This window comes from Aquila chrysaetos, chromosome 12 (assembly GCF_900496995.4).
Source record: "Aquila chrysaetos chrysaetos chromosome 12, bAquChr1.4, whole genome shotgun sequence".
In the NCBI taxonomy this organism is placed as follows: domain Eukaryota; kingdom Metazoa; phylum Chordata; class Aves; order Accipitriformes; family Accipitridae; genus Aquila; species Aquila chrysaetos.
In genome coordinates, this window is record NC_044015.1 from 10,744,640 (window position 1) to 10,768,653 (window position 24,014).

At 53.4% G+C, this 24,014-nt stretch overlaps 1 protein-coding gene across 3 annotated transcripts in view; it reads left to right on the top strand.

The window, feature by feature from the left end:
- Positions 1-757: 757 nt before the first annotated feature.
- The window catches only part of ASTN1 (astrotactin 1), a 64,083-nt gene continuing 40,826 nt past the window's right edge, over positions 758-24,014 (top strand). For all 3 annotated transcript variants that reach the window (XM_030033110.1, XM_030033109.1, XM_030033108.1), the window contains exons 1-2: positions 758-1,107; positions 21,918-22,105. In XM_030033110.1, coding sequence (XP_029888970.1) covers positions 807-1,107; positions 21,918-22,105 — 489 coding nt within the window. In that variant the 5' untranslated portion in view covers positions 758-806. The remainder of the gene's footprint in view (positions 1,108-21,917; positions 22,106-24,014) is intronic.

A 24,014-nucleotide genomic window follows, 5' to 3' on the forward strand; every position in this document is an offset into this window, starting at 1 on the left:
AGCTCACTTAAAGAGAGTGAAAATAAAAAGCATCTGGTGCAAAAAGAACCAGCAAGTTTGGTGTTGGCCCTTACGTTCCCAATATATATGGTTTTTTTCAAAGCACACAGGCTTGGGGGCTTTGGAGGTCCATGATTTCTCCTGGGATTTTGGAGGTCTGGACTTTGGAGGTCCATAACTTCTCCTGGGGCTTTGGAGGTCTGTGAGTTCTCCTGGGATTTGGGGGTCCATGACTTCTGCTGGGACTTCAGAGGTCTGGGACTTCGGAGGTCTGTGACTTCTCCTGGGATTTGGGGGTCCATGACTTCTGCTGGTATACTGGAGGTCTGGGACTTTGGAGGTCTGTGGCTTCTCCTGGGATTTTCGGGGTCTGGGATTTTGAAGGTCTGGGATTCTGGAGGTCCGTGACTTCTCCTGGGATTTTAGAGATCCGGGACTTTGGAGGTTCGTGATTTCTCCCTGGTGCGTGGCGGGGTACCTGTGGGTTATGCTCAGTGCAGAAGGAGGCAAAGACAGCACCGGTACCCCTCCCGCCACCGCATCGCTCCGCAGCCCTCCCGGTTTTCCAACGATGCGGGGAACCGCCCCCCCCAAACAACAAAAAAAGGGGGGGGGGGGGGGGGGGGGCTGCGGCGCGGGGCCGGGAAACCCGAGCCTCCCCGAGCCTCCCCGAGCCTCCCCGAGCCGAGGAGCCGCACGGGGAGGCGCCGGGCCCCGCGTCCCCGCCCCTCGCCGCCTCCGCCGCCGCCGCCGCGCGCCCGCCCGCCCGCCCGGCCGGCGCTGGGAGCGCGGCGCGGGGCTCCAAGATGGCTTTGGCCGGGCTGTGCGCCCTGCTCGCCGGTTGCTGCTTGGCGGCGGGCAGCGGTCCCGCCGAGGCGGCGGCGGCGGCGGCGGCGGCGGCGGAGGCGGCGGCCAAGGAGCTGGAGTGTAAGCTGAAGAGCATCACGGTGTCGGCTCTGCCCTTCCTGCGGGAGAACGACCTCAGCATCATGCACGGCCCCTCGGCCGCCGAGCCCAAGCTGCTCTTCTCCGTACGCAACGATTTCCCCGGCGAGATGGTGGTGGTGGATGACCTGGAGAATACGGAGCTGCCTTACTTCGTGCTGGGTGAGCCTCCGGGCGGGCCTGCGGGCAGAGCCGGTACGCGGTGGGGGGTTCCCTCCCCTCCCGGCAGCGGGCCCCGAGCATCCCCCGCCGCCGGGCTCCTCCCTGCGGCACCGGCGTGCGGGTACCCTGCAGCATCTCGGCCCCGGTGCCGGTTCGCCCCGCTGCAGCAGCAGCAGCAGCAGCAGCAGCAGCAATCTCGGCCCCGGTGCCGGTTCGCCCGGCTGCAGCAGCAGCAGCAGCAGCAGCAGCAGCAGCAGCAGCAGCAATCTCGGCCCCGGTGCCGGTTCGCCCGGCTGCAGCAACAGCAGCAGGATCTCGGCACCGGCTGCAGCACCGGGCTGGATGCCGTGGAGATGCTGCAGGCCTGGGGTGCTGGGTGCATCCCCAGGTTGGCATCTGCAGGGCTTGTCTCCAGCTCGGTGCACGGCCACCGGTGGCTTGTGCTGGCAGGAGGCCTGCAGCCTGCTTCCAGCGTGGCTGCCTGGAGGTGAGGGTTTCTGCTTTGTCTGCCCCCAAGCAGAGTCACTTTTCCTGTAGCCTGCTGGAAAAATACTCCAGTGCCCAGCATTTCCCATCCGACCTGGGTGTGCTGTCTCCAGGACTCCTGCCCTCAGCTTTTAGGCTTTGGCCTGCTCACGTGGTCTGGGTCGTTCCCACCTGCTCTAGCCAGGAGTCTGCACTTCACCCACTGGGTGAGACACATCTGCCCAAATCTGGTGAGCTTCTTCAGTTTTCTTCCACCAAAAAACCCCAACAATTTGCTCCGTTGTTTATGCTGGGACCAGAGCAAGGCCTCTGCCACTTGTGCACAGGGACCCGCTTCCCTCCCCGCCACCTGGAACATGTCGCTGAGATTTTTAATTTTTAGTGATATTTGTGCAGAATACCAGTTTCTTATCACCGCCAGCACGTAACCCCCCCCCACCCTGGGCAAATGCCACCATCGCTTTCCTAGCAGCCCCGTGGAGGCTGTGCACACCTCCTGCAAGCCCTGTCCATCCGTTGCTGCTCCAGCAGCACCTTGGGTGCCCTGTGAAGTTTTTAAAATGCCACCCTCATCTGGATGTCGGCCCAAAAATGAGGCACTGGCCCGTTGCTTTGCGTGGCCTTGCCCCTCTGTGCCACCCTTGTGTGCGGGCAGAGTATAGTGGTGGCCCCAACCTGGGTTTTTCTCCCCAGCGCTTCATCACCTCCATGGCCCCTAGACCCCTCTGTGCACAAAGCAGCCCCCGGTCCTGGGTGCTGCGTGGGCTCAAGGCAGCGCTTGCTGCTGCTGCGTGGGCATGCCCCTTCTCCCCTGAGAAAGGCAGAGGCAGGCGGGGGGCTGTTAATTCCATGGCGGGGGGCGGGAGGGGTATGCGGGGACACCCAGGGATGGTTTGCTCAAGGCCAAGGGCCGTGTGGGGAGGGGACAGCGGGCTGTGCCAACCCCAGGTCCTCCGGTCCAAGCCCTGTGCTGCGGGATGCTGCAGCGGCCGGAGAGCGTTGCTGTGGCAACGGGGCGGCAGCGAGGCGGATGCAGGGGGATGCGCAGGCATGGCCGCCAGCCCTGTGCCGCCTTGACACCCTAAAGGTGACACAGGTGCTTGTCCCCTGCCCCCCTCGGACCCGCTCCCAGGGAACCGGACCTCGATGGGCCCCGGGGCCTGGGATGCTGCTAACAGGGAGTGCCTGGGTGGGGATGTGTGGTGCTGCTGGGGTGGGGGTCCCTGGGCATGGCGCCTGGCTGGGACTGCGGGGATTTCCCTGAGGATTTTTCAAATCCACAAGGTTCCAGGTGCAGGAAAGGACCCACCCACCCTGACAACCCCCGCGGCACCCAGGGTTTGCACTGATGATGCCGGGCAGAGGTTTGCTTTCACCTCCTTCTGCTTATCACCACCGGATAAATACGAGGATGGCTGGCCCCGTGTCAGAGCACCCGGACGTCCCGGCAGTGGCTGCTCTCTTCTGGGCATTACTGCCTGGCACATCGGGCCCCTGAGAGCCTGTGGGTGCATGGGGCTGCGCTGGCCCCTGTCACGCAGGGGGTTGGGCTGTGGAGGCACAGAGGTGGTCTCAGTACAAATCTCCTAGCTTGGGATACTGGGGCTGGGGACAGGGCTGGCAGGACAGGGCACCTCATGGGCCCCCTGTTTGCCAGGGTTTTGGCTTGGTGAGTCCTGGGAAATGCCATGTTACATCTCCTTCCCGCAAGAGAAAGGCTTGCTTTGAAGCTGGTGTGGCCACTTTGCCATGGGGGGGTGGTATTATTGTTGTTGTTGTGCTGCTTTGCCATGTGTGGTTGTTGTTATTATTGTTGTTGATGATGATGATGATGATTATTATTATTATTATTGTTAGCCTGGGCACTGCTTTTGCATGGCAGAAGCCCTGAAGTGCATAGAGGTCTTGCAAGACCCAGACTTGGTAACTCAGAGGCTGCATCCTCTGGAGCTGGAGAGCCTCCAGCCCAAGAAACTCATGGGGCAGAGAGCATCACTGCTGGCGCTGCGCACTTGGTGGGGACGTGGCCACGTCAGGTCGATGCGTGGAACTGGTGTTGACAGCTGTTTGTGTTTCTACAAGCCCTCGAGCATGGGCTGGAGGGTGTATTTGAGCATCCTTCTAGGAACCAGGCTTCCCGTAGTGCTGATTGCACCACCCCTGGCAAACCCCAGACCCATTAGTTGTGCCCACCTTGTTGAGTTTGAATGTATAATAACATGTCAGAGTGGTGGATAATCTGCACACCCATGTCTGTGCCTCTGAGCCTGGTCTGGTTCGGTATCTCAGCTGGGGGGAGCTGGACAGCTTCTCCTTCTCCTCTTGGTGTTTTTTGGATCCAGGGCCTGTGTAGAGGGAAGAGGTTCCCGAGGGGAGGGGAGCTGCCCCGCTGGTTGGCAAGGGCTTGGACCAGACCCCAGGCTGCTGCCCCCAGGCCAGGGAAGGTCTGGGTTTGGGCTGGGAGCACCATGAAGGGCAGGCGGTGCTGCACAAGTGCTCCTCGCAGTGGCACCTTGGCTTTGCCACGTGGGCTCTCGAGCAACTCTCTCGAGGTCTCTCCGTGTCTCAGTTTCCCTGCAAAGAGGGTGAGAGCATGCGGGGAGGTGGCTGCAGCAGGCTGGGACTGTGGCAGGGGAAGGGGCGAGGAGGAGCAGCCAGGAAAGGGTCAGGATTGGGGAGCCCAAGGGTGGCCAGGTGTCATCCCCCTCTGGCCCTGGTTGTCCCCCTCAAAACTCCCCTAAATAATTCAAGTGCTTTCAAGCTTGGCTGGCATTCGTAGAGACCAGCATGTGTGGTTTCCCCTGCCTTGGTGGCACCTCCCTGCCATGGTGGCTGAGCCGGGCATCCCACTGATGGCACATGGGTCAAGGTTTTTTCCCCCAGCTAGAGATGTGCTGGGGTCTTGGAGAGCCTCTTATGTTGCTTGCTAAAAATAGGATGCTGGGGGTCTGTGTTGAACTGGGCACCCCAAAAATGGCTGTCACTTCCCAATTCTGATGAGATGCTCTGGTGACATAATCAGCTTAACAATGAGCATGGAGGTTGTGGGCATCCCCTCGCTGCTGGTGGGTGGTGTGGCAGGGACTTTGATGGACCCCCCACGAGCCAAGCTCTTCTGGGGTTTGCCTGTGCCAGTGGGGACCATGGGGACCCGGGGGCTGTCTGCCCAACCTGGGGGTCTGGGGTTGGGGTGGTGGGAAAGTCAGGCAGCAGGGGACTGGCATCCATCCCCTTCATGCATTTGCTTCTCCCCGCTGCAGGTAGCGATGAGCTGCGGCTCAGCTGGGGAGGATGCGTTTGCTTTGACTTGCCTTGATCTGCTGCCCTGTGGCTTTAGCTTTGTATTTGTCTTTACCCAAAAGGGTGAGGCATTGCTTGCTGCCTGCCCTGTGTGCAATATTTTTGGGACTCACTGTCCCCCCCCCTCCAGCCTTCCCAGTGCCAGAGGCAGGTGTGTCGAGTGCGTTGGTGCTCAACCCTCCCAAACGCGGGGACCCCTTGGCTGCTCCCACGTTCCTCCAAAAGCAGAGGGATAGTTTTGGGGGTTATTACCCCTGGTTTATGGTGAGGGGAGGTGCTTGGGCAGGGCTTTCAGCTGCTTTGTAGCTCCCTTTGCTAATGAATGGAGCATGTTTTAATTACGCTGGCTGCCTTCTTGTGCACGTGCTGCCTCGCTGCCTGCGTTTGCTCAGGAGCAGCTTGGCGCACGTGGTCCCCACGTGCATCGCCTTTCGTGCTCGTACCCATAAAAACCCACATGGTTTTTATATGCATGTCCTCAGAGGGACTCCGGCACCATCCCCCTGTTCTGCTGCGGGGCTTTTTCCCACCTCCTGAATTTTTGGGAAGCAGCGAGGGCACGGGAGCAGGGATGGGGCTGCTTGCTGGTGTGCGCTGGGCTGCCTGCATTTAAAATCACCTGGTTCCATCCTGCTTTAAACCAAGGAAACCCCCATTTGGAATGGTCGACTTTCATCTCGTTTTGTGTTTGTGGCATTAGCTGTATTTTTTCTTGAAGGGAGGCCGAGTCTCACTGGTCGGTGGACGTTAAGAAATGCTAATTAGCAGCTCAATATTCCCTGTCCGCTAACCTTCACACCCCCTTCTTCCTCGCTGCTTGGCTTGGCAGCATTCAGCCGCATTTGATATGTCATTAACTGGATTCACACTCCTGCGGGCTGCTAATTTTTTTGGGCCCCATCCTTTGCAGGTTATAAACCAGTGAGCGGGGTATTTATTAGCCTCCTGGCTTCCCGTGGCCCCTCGGGCTCAGCAGAGATTTGCAATGCAATTAAAAAACGCGCGAAAGATGGTGTCTTTGACTCCTTCACCCAAGTAAGGCACTAGATATTTGAAAAGCGAAGTCTTGAAATGTGGTTTTGTGCATAAAATGGACTTGGGGAATTAGAAAGCAGAGCCAATGGGTCAAACCCATGCTTTCTGGGTGCCAGATAATTCAAGATCTTGAAACACCGGATGGTTTCTCATGTCCTGTTTCTTTTTTTCCCTAAGCGTGGAGGAGCTGAAGGAGCTTTTTCTGCCTTGCCGGTTTCCAGCCCAGCTGCCGTGCTCTGAAACAGGGGCAGTGCAGCCCCTCACCCCCAAACTTCTCCTGCTTCCCATTGCCCTCACGGGAGCCTTGGCAGCAGAGGATGGGAGAAGGTTCTTAACTTCAATGACTTTAATAGATTATCATAAACTCAGGCCTTAATACAAGCTGTCATGATTTCAAATTATCTTACTTTTAAATTAAATAGATTCCTTTTTAAACACAAAATCAATTCTAATTTTTTAGAGGGGTGAGATTTTTCAAAGGCACCGATGAGTTGGGCATATTTAACTGCTCTTGAATATCTCCCCGAAATATCTAATCCATTTTTCTGTTAAATCTCAGCTAAGCTCTTGGCTGTGCTGGTGGATGCTCTGGCCATGACTTCCCTGGGTTAATAACGGGATAGCATGGAGGGCCGTGGGGATGCGAAACAGACCACTGCGGGGATGGGGGATGCTGCTAATCGGGCTGACGGGCCGCTGGCGTACCTGCCCGCCCCAGCTCTCCTTCCAGGCTGCACGGGGAAGCGGTGAGATGTGACACCTGTCGGCTCTCATCTGCATCCCACGCATCTCCCTGCTGCCGTGGACTGCGGGAGGTGGTCCCCCACCACCACCTACTGTCACCCCTGGCTCCTAAATGGCCCCGGAGGAGGGAAGCAGGAACCAAGGGGCTGCAGAGTTGTGTTATCCCCCCCCTTTTTTTTTTTCACTTCCACGTCAAGAGGGAAGAGCATCCCATTGGGTTTCGGTTGGGGGTTGCTTGGCCCTGCTTCTCTTGCCCGGGTCTGGGCGCCAGCGATGGGTCCCCAAGCTGGTGGCACACACGGTGGGTCTTTGGTCCCGGCTTGCCACGGTGGGAAAGTGGGTCTTGGGGTGTTGCGGTGCTGGTCCCCAGCTCAGCTTCATTTCCAAGGCAGGTGAGGGCACCCCAGTATCACCACTGGAGCCCCTGTTACCCGTCACGTGTCCCCATCCCACGAGGCCGGGGCATGGCAGAGGGCTGCAGTGGGACTTGTCCCACCGCTGGACCCACAGCATCGCTCTGGTGCGAACCTTGCACCTGGAAATAGGTGTAATGGTGAAATAATGGAGCAAATATTAAGAAATTCCTAAGTACCTAGAGAATAACCGAGTTAAATTATACCAGAGGAGCTCAATTGCCTTGCTTAGATTGATTGAATTACTAAATGAGCCTGACTAATGGAATGGAGTGGATATATCGGACTTTTACTCAAGATCCTGAAATAATTTCTCTAATAAGATTGTGAGCCATTAATTGAACTTGGCTTTGATCCTGGACACTGTCACATGCACTGAAACCCAGTGGTATGATCTATGCTCCCGCGTGCCCAGCCGAGGGGGCAGCCACTGGCACCTCCCTGCCGGGAGGCTTGGAGGGCAGCCAAGGGGTTCGCCGGGGGGGATCCCAGCCCACCCACGCCAGGACATGTGGTGGGGAAGGGACCCCAAAACAACCCGTCTCAGCAGCTCTTCTGCCCTCCGGCAAAACCCACCCCGACAGTGAGATGAGCTTAATTCCCTTCTGCTGCCAGCTGGGGTCCTAACCCCAGTTCCCGTCACCATGGGGTGCATTTGAGATGGATGCTTTGGGGTTTACATTTCCTCCAAATCTAGGGGTGCCACCTTCTTCCTGTGTCCTCCTGGAGTGGTTGCTGCTGGTGGTGGGATGTTGTCCACAGCATCCAGAGTGCTGCCGTCTGCCCGGTCTGCTCTGTGAGATGCTCAGCAACGCCTGGGGGCTTGCAGAGCTTCCAGCAAAGCAGGGAGGGACCTGCTGAGGGGATGCACCCTGCCCTGGACCTGCTCTGGAGCACCTGGTGGGAGAGGACAGGCTCATCTAATAGGGTTTGGGTGCAAACCGCTGATGGACCATGTTCCTGCCCTTGGTCTTGGCCATGCAATGTAAACCTGACCTCTCCACATCCCTTTTCCAGCTGAAGGATGGGGCCAGAGTGGGTGAGGTGACCTGCTCAGAGCAAACGAAGCACCGAGTGCTCCCCCATGCCTGGTCACACACCCTCCTCCAAGCAATGGAGCCCAGCAGCAGCCTCAGCTCAGCTATGAGCAGGGGCAGCCCTTAAAACCCAACAGTCAGGGTGGAAAATGTTGCAGGAAAGTGGGCAGCATCCCTGGGAGGAGGACGAGGTCCCCCATGGCCAAACTGGGGGTGACCGAGGCTCAGGAGGGAGGCACAGGGTGCACGTCCCCATCCTTAGGGACACCTTGCCCCCATGCTGTGCCCATCGCCGACCCGCCCTCTTACTGGGAGCAGAGGTTTCGGTGGCACGGTGGATGTAGAGGGCCTCTTGTACATTTTTTCTTAACCAAGGAAAAAAAAATAAGAAATAGGGATTTCGTTTCTGGGAACCCGTTGCCACAGCAACTGCGCATCCAGCTGGCTCCAGCGGCAGCGGGGATGGGAGGGGATCTCGCTGACCCAGAAAGCAGCGGGGGGAGCAGGCTGTGGGGCTGTTGGCATTTCAGTGGTGGGTATCAGAGTCCGGCAGCATTCGGCAGGGCAAGCAGGGGACTGGTGCTGAGCCAAGGGGGTTGCAGAGGGCCTGGCCCCCTGTTTTGGCTGGACGTGCAGGGCAATGCTCCTGGCTCCTTTTAATCACTTGCAGCCTTAATTTCTCAGACCCCATCCTGGCAGAGATGCTCAGGCTTGCTCCCGTTCTTGCCCTGAGACCTGTCCCAGTTTCGGGGGCTGGGCTGCCCGCACGGGCACTCCTCAAAGACCCCCAAAGCTTTGCAAGCATGTTTTACCCCCTGGAACTGGCTCTGGTCCTAGCAGTGGAGGGGACACTTGGGCAGCTGCACACACACCTCCCTGATGCCGCTATCTCACCTCTGCCCCTCTCCCCCCATGCTGGTGGCATTTGCTCCTGGGCCGCATCCCATTTCCTACCTTTTAATTTTATTTTATTTTATTTTTTATTTTATTTTTTTTAATGGTTGCTTAGCCAGCTAAATGGAGGCTCTGAAATCATCTCTCTTGGAGTCTTGCTGCAGAGCAGTCCTTCAAATGAAGGCATTTTTGCCTGGCAGGTTTAAGGCAGCATCTGGATGGCAATGGCTCTGTCATTTAAGACTGGTTGTCCTTTTACTTGCAAATTGCCAGGCTCTGGTTTCTCTGCAGCCAGCCTGGCTGTGGCTGGCAGCTCACACCAAGCAGCATCACTCTGAAGGCTGAGGGATTTGTCTAGATAAGGGAAGATTTTTGATTGCCAGATTCTGGCTGCCCGGGGAGAAAGTGCCTGGAGGAGAGCATCCTCCTCCGCTCCTGCGGGCCACGTTAGTATTTCTGATCCTGTGTTGCTGCCCTACAGCCAGGGGATACTTGGAATGGATGCTCACCCTGTGGTGTCGGCACTGGGCTATTTGGGGTCTGGTTCGAGACGTGATCTAAGCTAATCCTGCACTTCGCTTTGTTACAGAGTCTTGTTTGCTGGTGATGGGCACAGACAGGGGGGCTGAGCCCATCCCCTCCGCTGTGTCCTGTCTGCAGAGCCTGAGATCTGCTGGGGAATGGGCAGGGGCTTTTTTCACCATTTGTAGTTGAAGGGGAAGTAAAGGATCCTTGAGGGACCCTCTAGCTGGTGGTGGCACGTCAGTTGCAGAAGTTTGGGGTCCATGGCCCTGATGCAAGAGGAGACACGGTCCCTTTCCTAGCTGGCTCTGAGACATTTCAGTAATTAGGATGACTAACGAGCGTAGCACAGCAAGCAGCTATGGGGAATGCAGGAAGCTGGCTTTGCTCCCGTGGGGAGCTGATCCAGCTGAAAATTAACCTGGTGGAGGAAAGAAGTTGGAGAAGGGTTGGAGAAGGCAGCAGGAGATGTTAAGGAGACCTTGCCCATGCCCTTGCTTGAACACATTGTTTCTGCTTGGCCCGGCGAGGGCTGTGTTGCCTTGGGAGCGCTCCCTGAATTGGGTCCGTGGTCCAAGCGAAACCACTACCTGGCTGCCAGAGCCCTTTGGGATGAAGGTCTGCCTGATGGGCAGGGGAAACCAGGTACAGGCAGGACCTTGGCCTTGTTTTTTGGGAGTGGCATCTCCTGTTCCTCTCTCCTGCACCCTCCCCTGCCAAAAAACCCGGCTGCGATGTCACCGTCACAACACAGTGGCTGCCTGGGAAAGCAGATATTAGCAACCCTGAAATATCCCAGGGACAGGCTCTTGTGTGATGGGAGACAGTTACCATGGAAACCTCCTTCAAATAAAAAAAAAAAAAGAAAAAACCCACGAAATTTAAAGCAGCCCTTGTAGCTCAGAGGAACTGTAGACCTTGTTATGGGTTTTGGCACCCGCCCTTTTTCTTTTATTTGTTCCAGCTAAAAGGTCCAAAAGACAAGGCAATTAATTTGAGCATCCCAAGGGGAGTGAGAGAGGGAGGGCACAGTGCTGGGAACTAGCTGCCCGGGCCGGTGGAATCCCGGTACTTCTCAGTGCCACTGCCCCGCACCCACCAATGGGGTTTCTCCACCACAGTGGAAGAAGCAGGGTTTTGGGTTTTTTTTTTTTAGAAGAGGTGGCTTAAGGCTTAAAACCCCCCTTCCTAGCTCTGTAGGTGGAGGGTTTGGAGGGACTGTTTGTGCAAGCAAAGGGTTCAGGGTGCTGCAGGAGGAGTGAGGATATGAGAAATGACTACAGGGCACAGCTCCAGCATGGGGGCAGGCGGCTCAGCGCAGGTCAGGGTGATTTGTCTTTACGTGTGTGGCATCAGGAGGTAGTGCCCTTTGTCCTGCCGAGAAGGGCAGTGTCACGGCAGAGAGGCTCCTGCGGGGATCAGTCAAGCTGGCCAGCTTCGGTGGGCAAGGGGAGATGCCTGGGAGAGGAGACATCGTGCTCCCAAATTTTCTTGCCAGGGTCAACTTTGCAGCCGTGGCTGCAGGGTGCCAGTGGGGCTAAGTCCGGCTCAGCGCAGACTTTAAATTGCTGTGGCTAGGTCTGGCTCAGCGCAGGCTTTAAATTGCTGTGGTGCTCTCAGCCCGTCTGCTCCCCTAATGATGTCCTTGGTGTCCACAGCTGCTGGGAAATCTGGAAATGTCAGGTTTGGACCGGAGAGTCCGTTGTGCCTCCCACCGCCCTGGGCCAGTCCCGAGCTTCTCTGGGTGCTGTTTTCCTGGTGGCAGTCATGACGGTGCGGAGCTGTTTTCCCATCCCAGAGCTGCATCTCCCCAACCTTTCCTCTATTGCTCAGCCAGAAATAACTGGGCTCTGGCATTCACCACTTCGGGAGAGCACTGGAGAGGAGCAGCAATGGGACTCAAGAGCTGTCGCACTGCCGTGGAGTTGCTGGCTTTCTTGCTGACAAAAGGGACAAGCCAGGGAGTTTGTCTTTGCAGACATGACATATGTGGCCTGGGAATTTGAGGGGAATTAGAAATGTCTCTGCCAGCCCATGAGTGGGGAGCTGCAGGGGGTCTCGTCCCAGCTTATGCCAAGGCGCAGCTTTAGCTGGGCTAGGGTATGTGTCCGAGCATCCACAAGCAAGACAGTGCCTGAAACATCCTTCCAGGGAAAAATCAAATCAATTTTATTAGCTTTTCAGCAGGAGCTGCTTTCTTCCCAGGTGTGCAGTGCTCCTGGTGAGCTCAGACCTGGTGTGCGGGAGAAGTGGCACAGTCCCCTTGGTGGATGGTGGAAATGCCTGTGAGCTGGGGAGGGGAGCACATCACATGCATCGAGCCTGCTTAGTCAACCTTGGACCTGGGCTGGCTTCCACAGCTTGTTATTATCACGTTTTTCCCCCTTTCTTGCTTGTCAAGTAAGGCACATCTCTGGTTAACAGCTGGAGGACTCAGCTTCAAGCTGCCCACCCTGAGCATCACCCCCCCAGTCTGCCCCAACGCCGGCCAGCACAAACTGGGGTGAAGGGGTGCCCTGCAGGCACTGGGGCTGGGGTCTGAATGAGGGATGCAGAGGTTCGTGCGACAGACGTGGTGCATGTCTCCCTGCGGGATGATGATGGTGTGGACGGCCCGGGCTGGATCCGGCCTCCTTCTAATTAAAGCTCAGCACCGGGGAAGAAGGGCTTTTCATGTGCCGTGGGATGAAAAGCAGCATGTGTGTGAAACAGCAGCAGGAAAGCATTGGGGTGATGGAGGGAGGTGAGGAAAGGAAGGGCCATGAGGTGGAAGGAGAGACGCAATGGCAGGAGGTAGTAAATCACTGGAGAGACCACGCGAAAGCCAAGGGGCATTGGAGGGTACTGGCAGAGCCACTCGCCATGGGTGTGAGCCACGGCATCCCTGGTGGCTTCTTGAAACCACCATGCACAAAGCCCAATAAAGCGCCCTTTGGGGCTAATCACAGCAGGAATTAATGGCTGGTTTCACACCATGTGGCAGCATCCGTGTCCTGGGAACAGCACTGCAGGGGCCATGGCTGTGTATTCAGTGGGGTTCTGGCCAAGGAAGGGAGGAGGTGGCGGGATGGGTTGCTGAGTCCCGGTCTCAGCAACAGCCAGAGCCTGCGGGGTTAAAGCAAATATGTGGCTGTAAATGCAGGAGTTGCAGTTACCAGGTGCTCAGAGTCTGACAGGGCTCTTCCCTCTTGAGATACCAAAACCACAGCTCACTTCCTTGCCTTGATTTAATTTTGTTTACTTACAGAAATGCTGCTTATTTGTTAAAATGGGATGCTGTTTCCCTTTGGCACAGGAGGAGCAAGAGGCAGCAGCCCCTTGCTCAGAAAACACCTGGTCATGGGGGTGCTGTCCTGGACAGGGTGACCCTTGGCACTTGGTTGGACTGGAGCATCCTGGCTCCATCCTCTTTTTTCTGGCCATATCAGATTTCAGCACTGGACTAAGAAAATCAGTAGATTTTCCTCCTTTTTTTTTTTCCCATGTGAATGCGAGGCAACTTTCTGCCCATGGTTATGACATCGGGGTTTCCTTTTCCCTACCAATGGTGCCAGCCCTGCCTGAAAAGACAGGCAGGCAAATACAGGCAGGGCAGTACTGCTGTGTGATCGCATGAAAGCTGATGGGTGCTGAAACTGAAGAGCGGTGTTACATAATTTGGACTGCAATGCAGAAGCACTTGCTTAATTTTTAATTATCCAATTGCCTCACGTATGTAGCACTCGACCTGGGAAGCAGGGTTGGCCCGTGGTCACGTGCAAGGGGGCTTGGCTGGCAAAGATGATGGGAAAGCCTTCCCTCATGTTCCTCTCCTTCCCGGCACAGCGGGAATAAATGTGTCCCCCTGGCACTGACGTGCACATCAGGAGTGGGACTGAGCTGTGGCGACTGGGAAGGATGCTCTGCAGCCACCCCAAGGACTGAGGGGTGTCCCATTGAGAGGTGGGAGAAGGGATGCAATGGTGTTTGAGGTTCCTCTGGGTCACAGTGTTAGATAAATGGAAGACACTGTGGTTGCTTTGCATCCAGACTTCCTGTAGCTGCTGGTAAAAGAGCCCTGAGTGCCTCCCGGAGTGGGTTTGTAGGGATGCGGGAGAAACAGTGAAGGAGCTGTTGTAGACCTCAGCTGTGAAGCACTGCTTCTTCCCCTCCCTATTTCTCCCCCTCTTTCAAATCCCCGCTCTGCACTTTCTGTCCTTTCTACAAAGGCAGCCGCCTCAGAGCAGCTTAGGCTTCAAAGTTCCCAAAATAACAAAGGTTAAAATAAATTAAAAAAAACCAGAGTTGCTACAAGATCAAGTCAGTGCCCCACTTGCACCTGGGCTCAGAGCAAAGCAGCTGCAAAGAGCCTCCCGCAGCATCCATGGTCAGGCATCTCAGCGCCTGGGGTCCCATCTTCATCCTCCTGAAGTCACCGGAGATTTTGCAGTAGCCAGGATGAGACCGCAGGTAATTGCATCCATTGAAAGCAGCAGGGGGTCCTGCTGCTTTTGCTGCCCATGAGGCCAATCTGGAGAAGGTCTCTCGCAGTGATGGGCAGGTCTGTGCGGGTGAGAGGAGTGTCCCCAGGGCTGTGTCCTGCACCCACCAGCCCTGTCCCCTGGCCAGGCAGCTGGGCAAACAGCTCCTCGTGGGGAGGCTCTGTGCTCAACGTAGTGCTTTGTGCCTCTGCTGGCTCTGCTGATTTATATAGATCATCAATATGACAATTATATACACCTGCAGATTTAATTACCTCCATTTTCGTCAGGCGGCGACAGATTTATGCCTCCATTCAGTTCCTGTAAATCTGAAACAAGCTTGACTAGACCCAAAAGTCCTCCCATTGATCACTACGCACTGGCTGGTCTCTGGCCCTCTTGACAAGCTCTTCTTTCAAGAGTGATAAATTCAAGATGCACAGTTAACTTTTTCCCCTTCTACATCTTTCTTCCTTCTTCTTTTTTTTTTTTTTCATTCTCCCCGTTATCTTTCAAAGCCTCTCCACAAACTTGAAAATGGAGCTTGAAATTGGGTAAGAGCTCCTAAGCACTGAAGGGTTTATGACATTAGGCTGAGACAGCAGTAGCCTATGCCTGCCTTCTTCATCCTGGTATGGGGCCACTGGTGAGGATTCGTCCTGCCCCCAAGACAAGCGTTGGTCCCTCCAGGGGAGGTGAGAGGAAGAGAAGGATCACCTCTTGATAAAACTCTTGGCCCTGCTGTTGGCAGGAGAGCGGACAGGGTTTTTTCAATCCTGTTTCACCCCCCGGGAGGGCCACCTCGTCCCCCCCATGTCCCAGAAGACTGGCAGGTCCTGGCTCTCCCCCTAGGAGATGAGGAACGAGCGGTCGTGCTCATTTCCTGTGCTGAGCATGAAAACGCCAAAATAATGTCTAATTTGCCCAACCTCTTGGCCTCGGCGCAACAAGCACTTAAACAAATTAGTCTGCCGGAGCGGGCTGAAGTTTACCCTTGAAGTGAAGTCCATGTCATCACTGTAATGCATCCTCCCCCACCCCCGCCTGTCCCACCTCCGCCGCTGCCTGACCTCGCCTGTACGATATGCTCCGATGTCTTGCTAAGTGCCTGGCAGATGGGCTGGAGTGGCTGGCCATTACCTTCCCTGCCAGCCCACGATGGATATAAATAGCCCTTTGCCTCCCCATGAAAATCACTGGCTGGCTTGGAAAGCTGAAGGTAATCTTGGCAGGCGTCTTTGGTCTGTAGGGTCTGACGGCATGGAGGGCTGGGGTTTGGAGAGGGGGAGTTGCCGGCTGGGTGTTGATGGGCTGTCTTAATGGGAGAGAGCTGCCTTGGGGTCTCCTTCCCTCAGCAAGACAGCGCCTGAATGAGCAGAGGGTCTCAGCTGCTCCTGAAGGGACATGTGGATGTGGGACGCACCCTTGAAAGGTGGCCTGGGTAGCACCTACCTGCCTTTGCAGCCACCCTCCATCCCCCAGACGCTGGGCAGTGTGGAGGGCAGCAGGTTTGTGGTCCCTTGGCATCTCCAGCCATAGCAAGTACCTGATAATTGGGGGAAAAATTGCTAAAAATGCAGCATATATAGCGTGGTCCTTTCCCTACTGCCAAGGTCTGTGCTGCAGGGATTTCTCAAGCTGGACTTTGTCTCTGGGCTGTCTGGCTCGATAGCCACTGGCAGCTCTGTCTTCCCTGAATTCGGTTCCTTTCTCAGTGCTTTCAGACTTTATGGTGGATGAAACAGAGCCTTTTGTTAGTTTTTACATGCCTGATTCTTGCACAGCAAGAAATAGTGAATAATCATTGCCTTTCCCACTGCTCCACTGGCTTCATGATTCTATAGGCTTTTATCATGTCCCTGCTCAGTTGTTTTTTTTTCCTTGCTGAAGAATCCTAATGCAGTTGGTTTCTCCTCTCCACAAAGCTGTTTGCAACATCTCATCTTTCTTGTACCCCTCCTCCAAACCTTCCAAACTTTGCCTCCTCTGTTATGAGATGGCTGACCTGAATACAACTTGCAGGATTTGAGATCGGCTTGCTTTCACCAAAGTTGAATTTCACCTGCCCACTTCCTTGCCCACTTTCCTCCAGTACTTCGCAGCTTTAGCTTTGAGGAGACTAAATTTAGCGTTGGTGACCAACTTTGTCATTCGCCTCCTCTTCTACAGCATTTCTGAACAGCCAAGGTCCTAACAAAGATCTCCGCGGGGCTTCTTGGTAACCTCCTTTCATTGTGAAAACTAACCTCTTACTCCTCCCCCACCTGGTGGGCTTCAAGAGGACTTTCCCTCTTATCCCAACCCCACTTTGGCGCTTTGGGAAACTTTGAGGGTGGATTTTGACAAGAACTCTTTGAAATGAGTCCATCAAACTGGATCACTCTTACCTACTGGCTTACAGTGTTGAGCGACCCATATTTACCCACGCACCTACTCGTTCCTCTAACAAACTGTCCAGGGCAGAAGTAGAATGTACTGGCCTGTAATTTCCATGATGCACAAGCGATTGGGGTCTCCTCTGCCAAGTTTTGCTTCTCTGGTTGCTCACCCTTTCTGAGCGATAGCTGTTGTGTTAGTGGAGTCCAGCAGCTGTCCTCCTCCGCTGCTTGTACGTGAGCACCATCTGGGCTGAGGGGTTCGTGCTCTCCATCTCACTGATTTTCTGGGAGGCGATTTAGCCAGGGCAGTAATTTTCCATGGCTGATTGGGAGCTTCTCCATCATTTGGGGTCTTTCCGTAGAGACCTGGGTTTCCCTCCGGAAGAGGTGATGTGATGGCATTGCAGGGTGGGATATCAACTACAGATGTGGTCCTTTCTGGGGTTTATATATCAACCTTGCATCTTGTAGGTTGTTGTCACACATTCTCTTTATTTTTCTTTTGCTCACTGTTGTGGTGTGGGGCTTTGGGGTTTTTTTTACATGACCATGTCCCCCAAGTGTTGGTCCAGGAGCTGGATTTGTATCTCTTCCCACATCTCCTCTGTAGTTCACAGTTACAGCAAATAGGCCCAGACTAACAAAACAGGAGTGAAAATCAAACACCAGCAAATGTCCCAGTCTGATCGTTGTTTTTCCCAGCTTTCGGTCAAAATTGACAAAAGTGCTGGAAAAATAACCTCGGAGGGGATGTCGCACAGGTGTCGTTGGGCACGTCCTTGGGTCCGCAGGGAAGAGCAGGGCAATGTGGCACATAGTGTTGTAAGGTCAGCAGCTGCAGAGCAAACCAGGTCAACTCAGACCCATTAATGATGAATTGGTGTCCTTCGCTCTGGAAACGGCTGCACGGCACAATGTTACTCCCAGAGTGATGGAGGGTTTTGTTGTTAAAGAAAGGCATGAATTAGGGCCATGGAATATTCAGGACAAAAATCCCAGTTCAAAGCTAAGGCATGGCTGCAGCTTTGAAATGTAATGATGACTTTCCTAAAAGCAAAGACACCCTATGTTTCAAGGAGAAACCTGGTTAGCTGTCAGCCTTGCTATGACAGCTAATGGCTTCGTGTGTACCAGCCCCACATGCAGACGTCGTGGTGGGGTGATCTCTCTGACCTAGCCAGAGAGTGGCTTCAGATACAGCAGGAGCCTTTTCCTTGAGCCTTTAGGTTCTGCCATGTCTATGGGTCTTTTGGAAATTTTGCTCAAGGTGCCCTCTTCCATGAAGCAGGTTCCTAATAGATAAAGTGAGGTTTGTGTTTGCTGGTATGGAAAAGCTGGATTGTCTTGAAAAAGCAGAATGACCTACAGAATGAGCTGGTTTTCCTACCTGAGACTGGAGACGGGGAAAAAAAATCCAAATAAAATATGGATAGTCAGTGATGAATGTGATATTTTTAAACGGGCCCATAAAAACATGAATATTATCCCATGAAAGACGTGTCACAAAAACCTCAAAGTAAAAAATATCAGGATATGTGTTTTGAGATCTGAATTGATAGTAATCAAGGCTTGAGGTCCCAACAGAGAGTGCGAGTGGCTCATGGTGGGAAGGTCTCCTGAGTTATTTCAGACACTGGAGACCCTTGGAGGAGTGCAAGGCCAGGGCTTGCTTTAGCTGAGTTAGAGCCCTTTAAAGGATGTGCGAGGTTTAGACACGGAGCAAAAGCCTTAGCTAATGGGGAACTTAAATAAAAACACAGTCAGGTTCCGGATGGAAAATAAGCCAGGTTTAAATGTTAATGAGGAAATATAAGTCCAAGTCAAAATCTGCACTCTGCTATATGAAATGGGTCTGCAGAGACTGGCATTATGGCAGAGTTCATTTGACTAATCGGAGGCATCTATTAGTGCAAAACGCTTGCAAATGGAAAGGAAAATTGTTCTGCCGGTTTTATTTTTTCATCAAAATGCTGGTGTGTGTTTTTAAGGAGAGTTGCTTTCTTTATGTGCCACGATGCCAGGTCTTGGTGGGGCAATGAGGACACGGGAATGGGTCCATGTCGATGTTGGGCTCAGGGGCCACAGTTTCGGCGTTGTGCCAGCTCGGGTGCAGAATTGGGCTGCGGTGGAGGTGTTGCCTCCCAAAATTGGGAGATGCAGAGGTGTTGCTTCTAGAACGACTGGGTTTGCTTTGGTTGGAACAGCTGTCCCTAGGGAAATGAGGTTATTTGGGATGATCAATAATGAAGCGGTATAAATCCAGCCACCTCCAGCAACTTCATCTGGACTTTCATCCTCTCCTCATTTTGCTCCTCTACAACCTTTCCTTCCCCCGCTTTCTTCCCCCACAGATGGTCTGGGAGGGGAGCAGCCACGGCCCTTATGTTGAAAGCATCAGCTGGGGTCTTTGGAGGCTGCTGCTCCTGTAGATATGAAGGACCCGGGCCACGTTTGATACCAGGTGAATGCGGCACAGCCTAATTAGTGGTCTCCTACTGTTATTAACCCCTGACTCAGGCAGGCTATTTTTTAACAGAGGTGCAAGAAGTTAATATTAGTGCTAATGGCTTCATATCCAAGGCTTTAATGAAAGCCATGCAGGGACCAGGCCTATCATCTATATCTTTCAAACTTTGAACTTGAAAGTATCCTCTCCCCCCTGCCTTTTTTTTTTTTTTTTTTTTTTTTTTTTGGCCTTCTGCCCACTTTCCTACCTCTTCTGGGGTCTCCTGGCCCCACAGTATGAGCTGGCCAGTAGGATTGGCACCTGCCAGCCCCATGGCAGAGCTGATCCCCTATGGTATCCAGATAAATGGCCCCAGTTGGCTTCATGGGTCACTGTAGCATCTCCCACCAGGTGATGAGATGTCTGCTTGGAGAGCAAGACAAAGATAAAAGTGGAATTCATTGGACTGGGAGAAGAGAGAGCAAAGCGATGCTGTGTTAGGGAGGAATCTTGATCTTCATCTTTGTCTTGGTTGTCTTGTCTTGGTCTTGCTCTTGCTTGAACCAAACTCCAGGAGAACATCATGGGCACAGGAAAGCATTTATATGTACAATTTTTTTGAGCAGAAATGGAATGGGATAGGGGAATCTGGTGTATTGCTATGACCTTCGAGGAGGAGGTCCAAGGCTGAAGCTCACTCATCCAGGTACTGCCTTCAAGAGCCTTTGCCCAGGGCAGGAGCAGAGACAGTGGAGCAGCCTTGTCCTGCAGTGTGATGGAGCAGTCATAGCCTGTCGGTTTGGGGTGATGGCGGTTGATTTCTGGGGTGTTTTTGTCTGTTTCTAGCACTTCTAACTTGTGTGTGTTGCAGCTGCAGGGTTGTGTTGTGATGTCTGGTGGGAGAGGATAACGCATTCAGGCTCTGTGGCTGGATTGTGCTCTTTTAAAACAAGAATCAATTTTTTATTGAAATACATTTTTCTTTTTAAAAATAAGCCTGTTTAAATAAATTTGAAATTATGACAACCTATTTCAAGGCTTAAATTTACTATAATCTATTAATCATTTAAATAACTCCCATCAAGGAGTCCTCCTCAAATATTAATGAGCCGAAGGGTGCTGCTTTTTCAATGATATGTCAGATCAGGGGGAAAACATCTTTAACTCTAGCTTTCTAAATGTCACAATGTCATATACTTAGTATCTATTATTTTCACTCTTTACAATGGAACAAATGCTGGTATTTACATTTTTCCAAATGTCAGTACGTTGAGTTCCTGTTGTGCATAAAAGCTCTTGCCTTAATTACTCCTAATTTCACGTTAGCAGGCAGGTGCGGGGAGAATATTTTCTTCCATTTGAGCTGGTTCATTTGAAGTTGAGAAGCCGTAGGGAGTTGGGGAAGCAGGAAAGCTTGTTTTCCCCTTTCAACCCATGAATAAAGACCAGGTGGGAGAGGAGGAGATCTGCTTTTTCAAACCCTTCGGGCTCCCAGGACCGGCTTTTCAAAGGGGCTCTGTGTGCCTAAACACGCAGCTCAGCGGTTAGAGGGAATTTCAAAAGTGCTTCTGGCTTCCTAGATGCTTTAACTCCCCTTGGTTTTGCTTCCTGGTGTCATCGAGGAGAGCTCAGCATCTCTCTGCTTGGGACACTCAAAGCGCGCTGATTACCGTCAGAAATATGGCCCGTGCTGAGCAGAAACAATCTGCCAATTCGCTCTCTGTGGCTAATGTTTCTTTTGATTAATCAAATCAGTTTGGGAGGATGAACCTGGTTCCTGATGCAGATTTTTCCCCCCTCCCCAGTAGCTAGCTCACTTAAGGCAGCCTAATGAAATTAATTAACATTAAATTTAAAATGTTGTTTTTCAGCACTGTAATTGAATTCCAGTTTTCATTTGAAGGCAGCATGAAACAAGCAAAATAAAGATGACAATCTGCAAAGCGAGCTGGGCTCTTTCCCACTGCCATCAAAACACATGGCTACAAATGGCACGGAGTGGACGGGTCTGGCTGGATCGTTCCCATGGGGCAGAGACAGGAGGGAAAGCTGCATCTCGCTGGGAAGCTCATCACATTTTTAGTGGTCATTCCAACAAATGCAACTGAAGCTTATATTTTCAGGAAAAATAACTAATGGGCAAATGGCAGGCTTGAGCTGATGGCTGAGATCAAGGTGATCTGAGATGGTGATCAAGGTGATCTGATCTGAGATGGAGGTGGTGTTTAAAACAGTGCCCATCTCTCCTAGGGATGTGCTGGTGTCACCCTCCCTTTTGCTAACAGCCAGCCATAGGATGTCCCTGAAACTTTGGAGTGAGCCAGGTGAATTTGGTTTGATTCGGCATTTAGTGTCCTGCAGCACATGTTGTGTCCCTGTCCTCAGCTGCTCCTGCTGCTTGGGTGTCCTCTGCTGCCATCACTCCTCAGCCCAGCTCTGTCCATCTGTCCCACCACCCCCAAACCCTGAAGTTAAAGGTACCTGGGGAAAGTCGGGGTGTTTGGGCAGAAGGTACAGGTACATCTGCAGATCTCAGGGCTGAGTCCTGTGTGGGGAGCCATAAAAAATGGTTAAAGACAGAAAATCTCTGAATGCACCTCAATCAGAGCCATAGCTGCAGGTGCGATCGCAGCCACGTGCATGTTTCTCCATTCACAAAGGATGGGAAATACTTTCTGTCTGCAATAATTTGCGGCATGGTCCCAACGATCCCATTAGTGCCACCGAGAAGTTGTCCTATATCCTCTGCTTCCCACGGCTGGAGCTGTGTTTATTATGAAGCACGTGGGTGAATCCTGTCCAATTTAGGGCTGGAAGGATGCTGCCAGGCTCCCAGGCTCTGGCCTCGAGATGCTGTCGGTAAGTGCTCTGTCCCCGCACCACATCTGGATTTTACCCAGAAATATGATTTTATTCCACTTTAATCCTTCAGGGTGTGAGTTGTGTAGGGGCAGCCATGGTGCTGGCAGGAGATGACCAGAGGGAGCCTGCTGTCTGTGTCCCTTGGTCCCTCCACCCATCTTTGGGGAAGAGGCAAATGTCCCCCATCACCCCTTTCCTCCACATTTCCCGCATGACTGCCTTTGCTTTTGCAGAGATCTCGGGCAACACGGACGACATCCCACTGGTGCGCTGGCGGCAGCAGTGGCTGGAGAATGGCACGTTGCTGTTCCACATCCACCACCAAGACGGGGCCCCCAACCTGCCCGGCTTTGACCCCACAGACGAGCCCCAGACTGAGTCGGCAGAAGAGGAGCTGAGGATCCTCCACATCTCTGTCATGGTACGTGATGGAAAGGCAGCCCCCGTTTAGGTGTCCAGAAGCCTGTAGAAAATATAGGGGCTTTTGAAAAGCCATATATTTCCCCGTCTGGCTCCAGCTGCCCTAGGATGGGGAACGGGGCCCACCTTCGGGGGCTGGTTAAGATGCCTTGGGCACCTCTCCGAATGATGCTGCATGCACGGTGCTTTAACATCGGGCTGCTTTAAACCTCTCTGTTGCAAATATGTTTGCAGGAATGCCTTTATCCCTGGGGGGTGCTGGCCTTTGAAGGTCTTAACCACCTTAACCCGGGGTTAATTCACATTGACTTGGTCAGGAGCCCTTTGCCCTGTGGATGGTGCCCAGCACCCGCTGCTCCGGCACGCGGCGGGTGTCACGGTGCCACTGGGCACTGTCACCACCACTTTTATCAGAGCTGCAGCCCCGTGGCCATGGTTTCGCAGTGTGCAGTAAGCAAGAGCATCCCATGCGCAGAGGCTGCATAGCTTTCCTCCTCCCCCCAGATAAGCGGGGATGAGGCTTTGATGGCAGAGAAAGGAGGGTGAGACAGAGATCTGTGTGTTGGAGGTGGATCTGTGGTTTGTTGGTTGTTTCTTTTTGTTATGTTGGAAAAAATTTGAAGAATCTGACAATTTTTGTGCCACTGGAAGATAATTAGCCGGAGACAATGTGTTGCTGAGGCCGCAAACAGGCTGTTTAATGGTGCCTACCCTAATGAGAGCGTCAATAGCTCTTCCAGATTGCAGCCCCAGGCCAGGTTTCTCCTCCATCATTTGTGCTTGATTAGTCTGGAGGAAAAAAACCAAAACACTGGGAAAGCCATCCCCAAAAACATTTTGCACGGTTATCTTTTTTTTTATTGTCCATTCCCAGCTGCTCCTGAGAGGGTGCATCACCTCCGGAGAGGCTGGCCCCACTCTGCCACCGTGGTCTTGGTCTTCTTGGTTACCTGTGAATCCCAAGACTGAGACAGGAGTGCCTGAAACAAGGCTTATTACCGAGCTGATGAAAAGGATGTCTGCAACTCATTGCTCTCGTACCAAAATGTGTAAATACAGATTGAATCCTCCCTCTCCCCCTTTCTCCCCATCACTCTCAGCTCTGCTCCGGCAGCATCCTTATGGCCTGACAAATAGAGGTTGGCTTTTGTGCCAGGAGTCAGGATCACGTGGACTTTTCAGGCTGATTTTCTTTCTTTCCCATGTGGTTGCCAAGAGAAGTGTGAGCGAGGGGTTGTATCCATTGTGGCAGTGGTCTGCACGTGGACTGTGTGAGAAGCGCTCCCGCGCCTGTCCAGCGCAGGGCTCCTCTCACAGCCATTGTGCGAGTAGCGGGTTGAGGGGGGATGAAGGCAGAATGGGTTTTCTGTGCTCCCATGAAGAGGAACCGGGGGTCTGAGGTGATGCTCTGACCCCCTCCAACGAGCAGTGGGTGGAGGGGACTCAAGCTCTGGTTTTCATCCTCATCTTAGGTGGCCACAGGCTGCTTTTCCTCAGGGGTAGTTTGAGCTCTCAGACTATCAGGACAGAAGAAATTCCGTTTCAATTATATAACAGGTCTTTTTTGAGAACCCACAGATGCAGTCCTAAACAAATGGGCACCCACCTGACTCGAGCTCCAGCTTGCTCTCCCTTGTTTACCACCACAGGCATATGGCAGAGCTCTCTGGTGTTTGGGGGATTTAATGTGCATACAGAGGGCGGCAAAGGAAAGCCAGGAATGCCCCAGTATTACTCCCACCTGCTTGTCACCCCATCTGCAGGTGGACCCTTCCCCAGGGTGATGGAGAGCCATGACATGGGAGGCCATCTCCGGTGGTGATGGGGATAGCCCCCACTTATTTAGGGATCAGAGCAACTCAAAGGGATTTGAATGTGATAGAGAATTGGCCCTGACTTTACCACTAAAA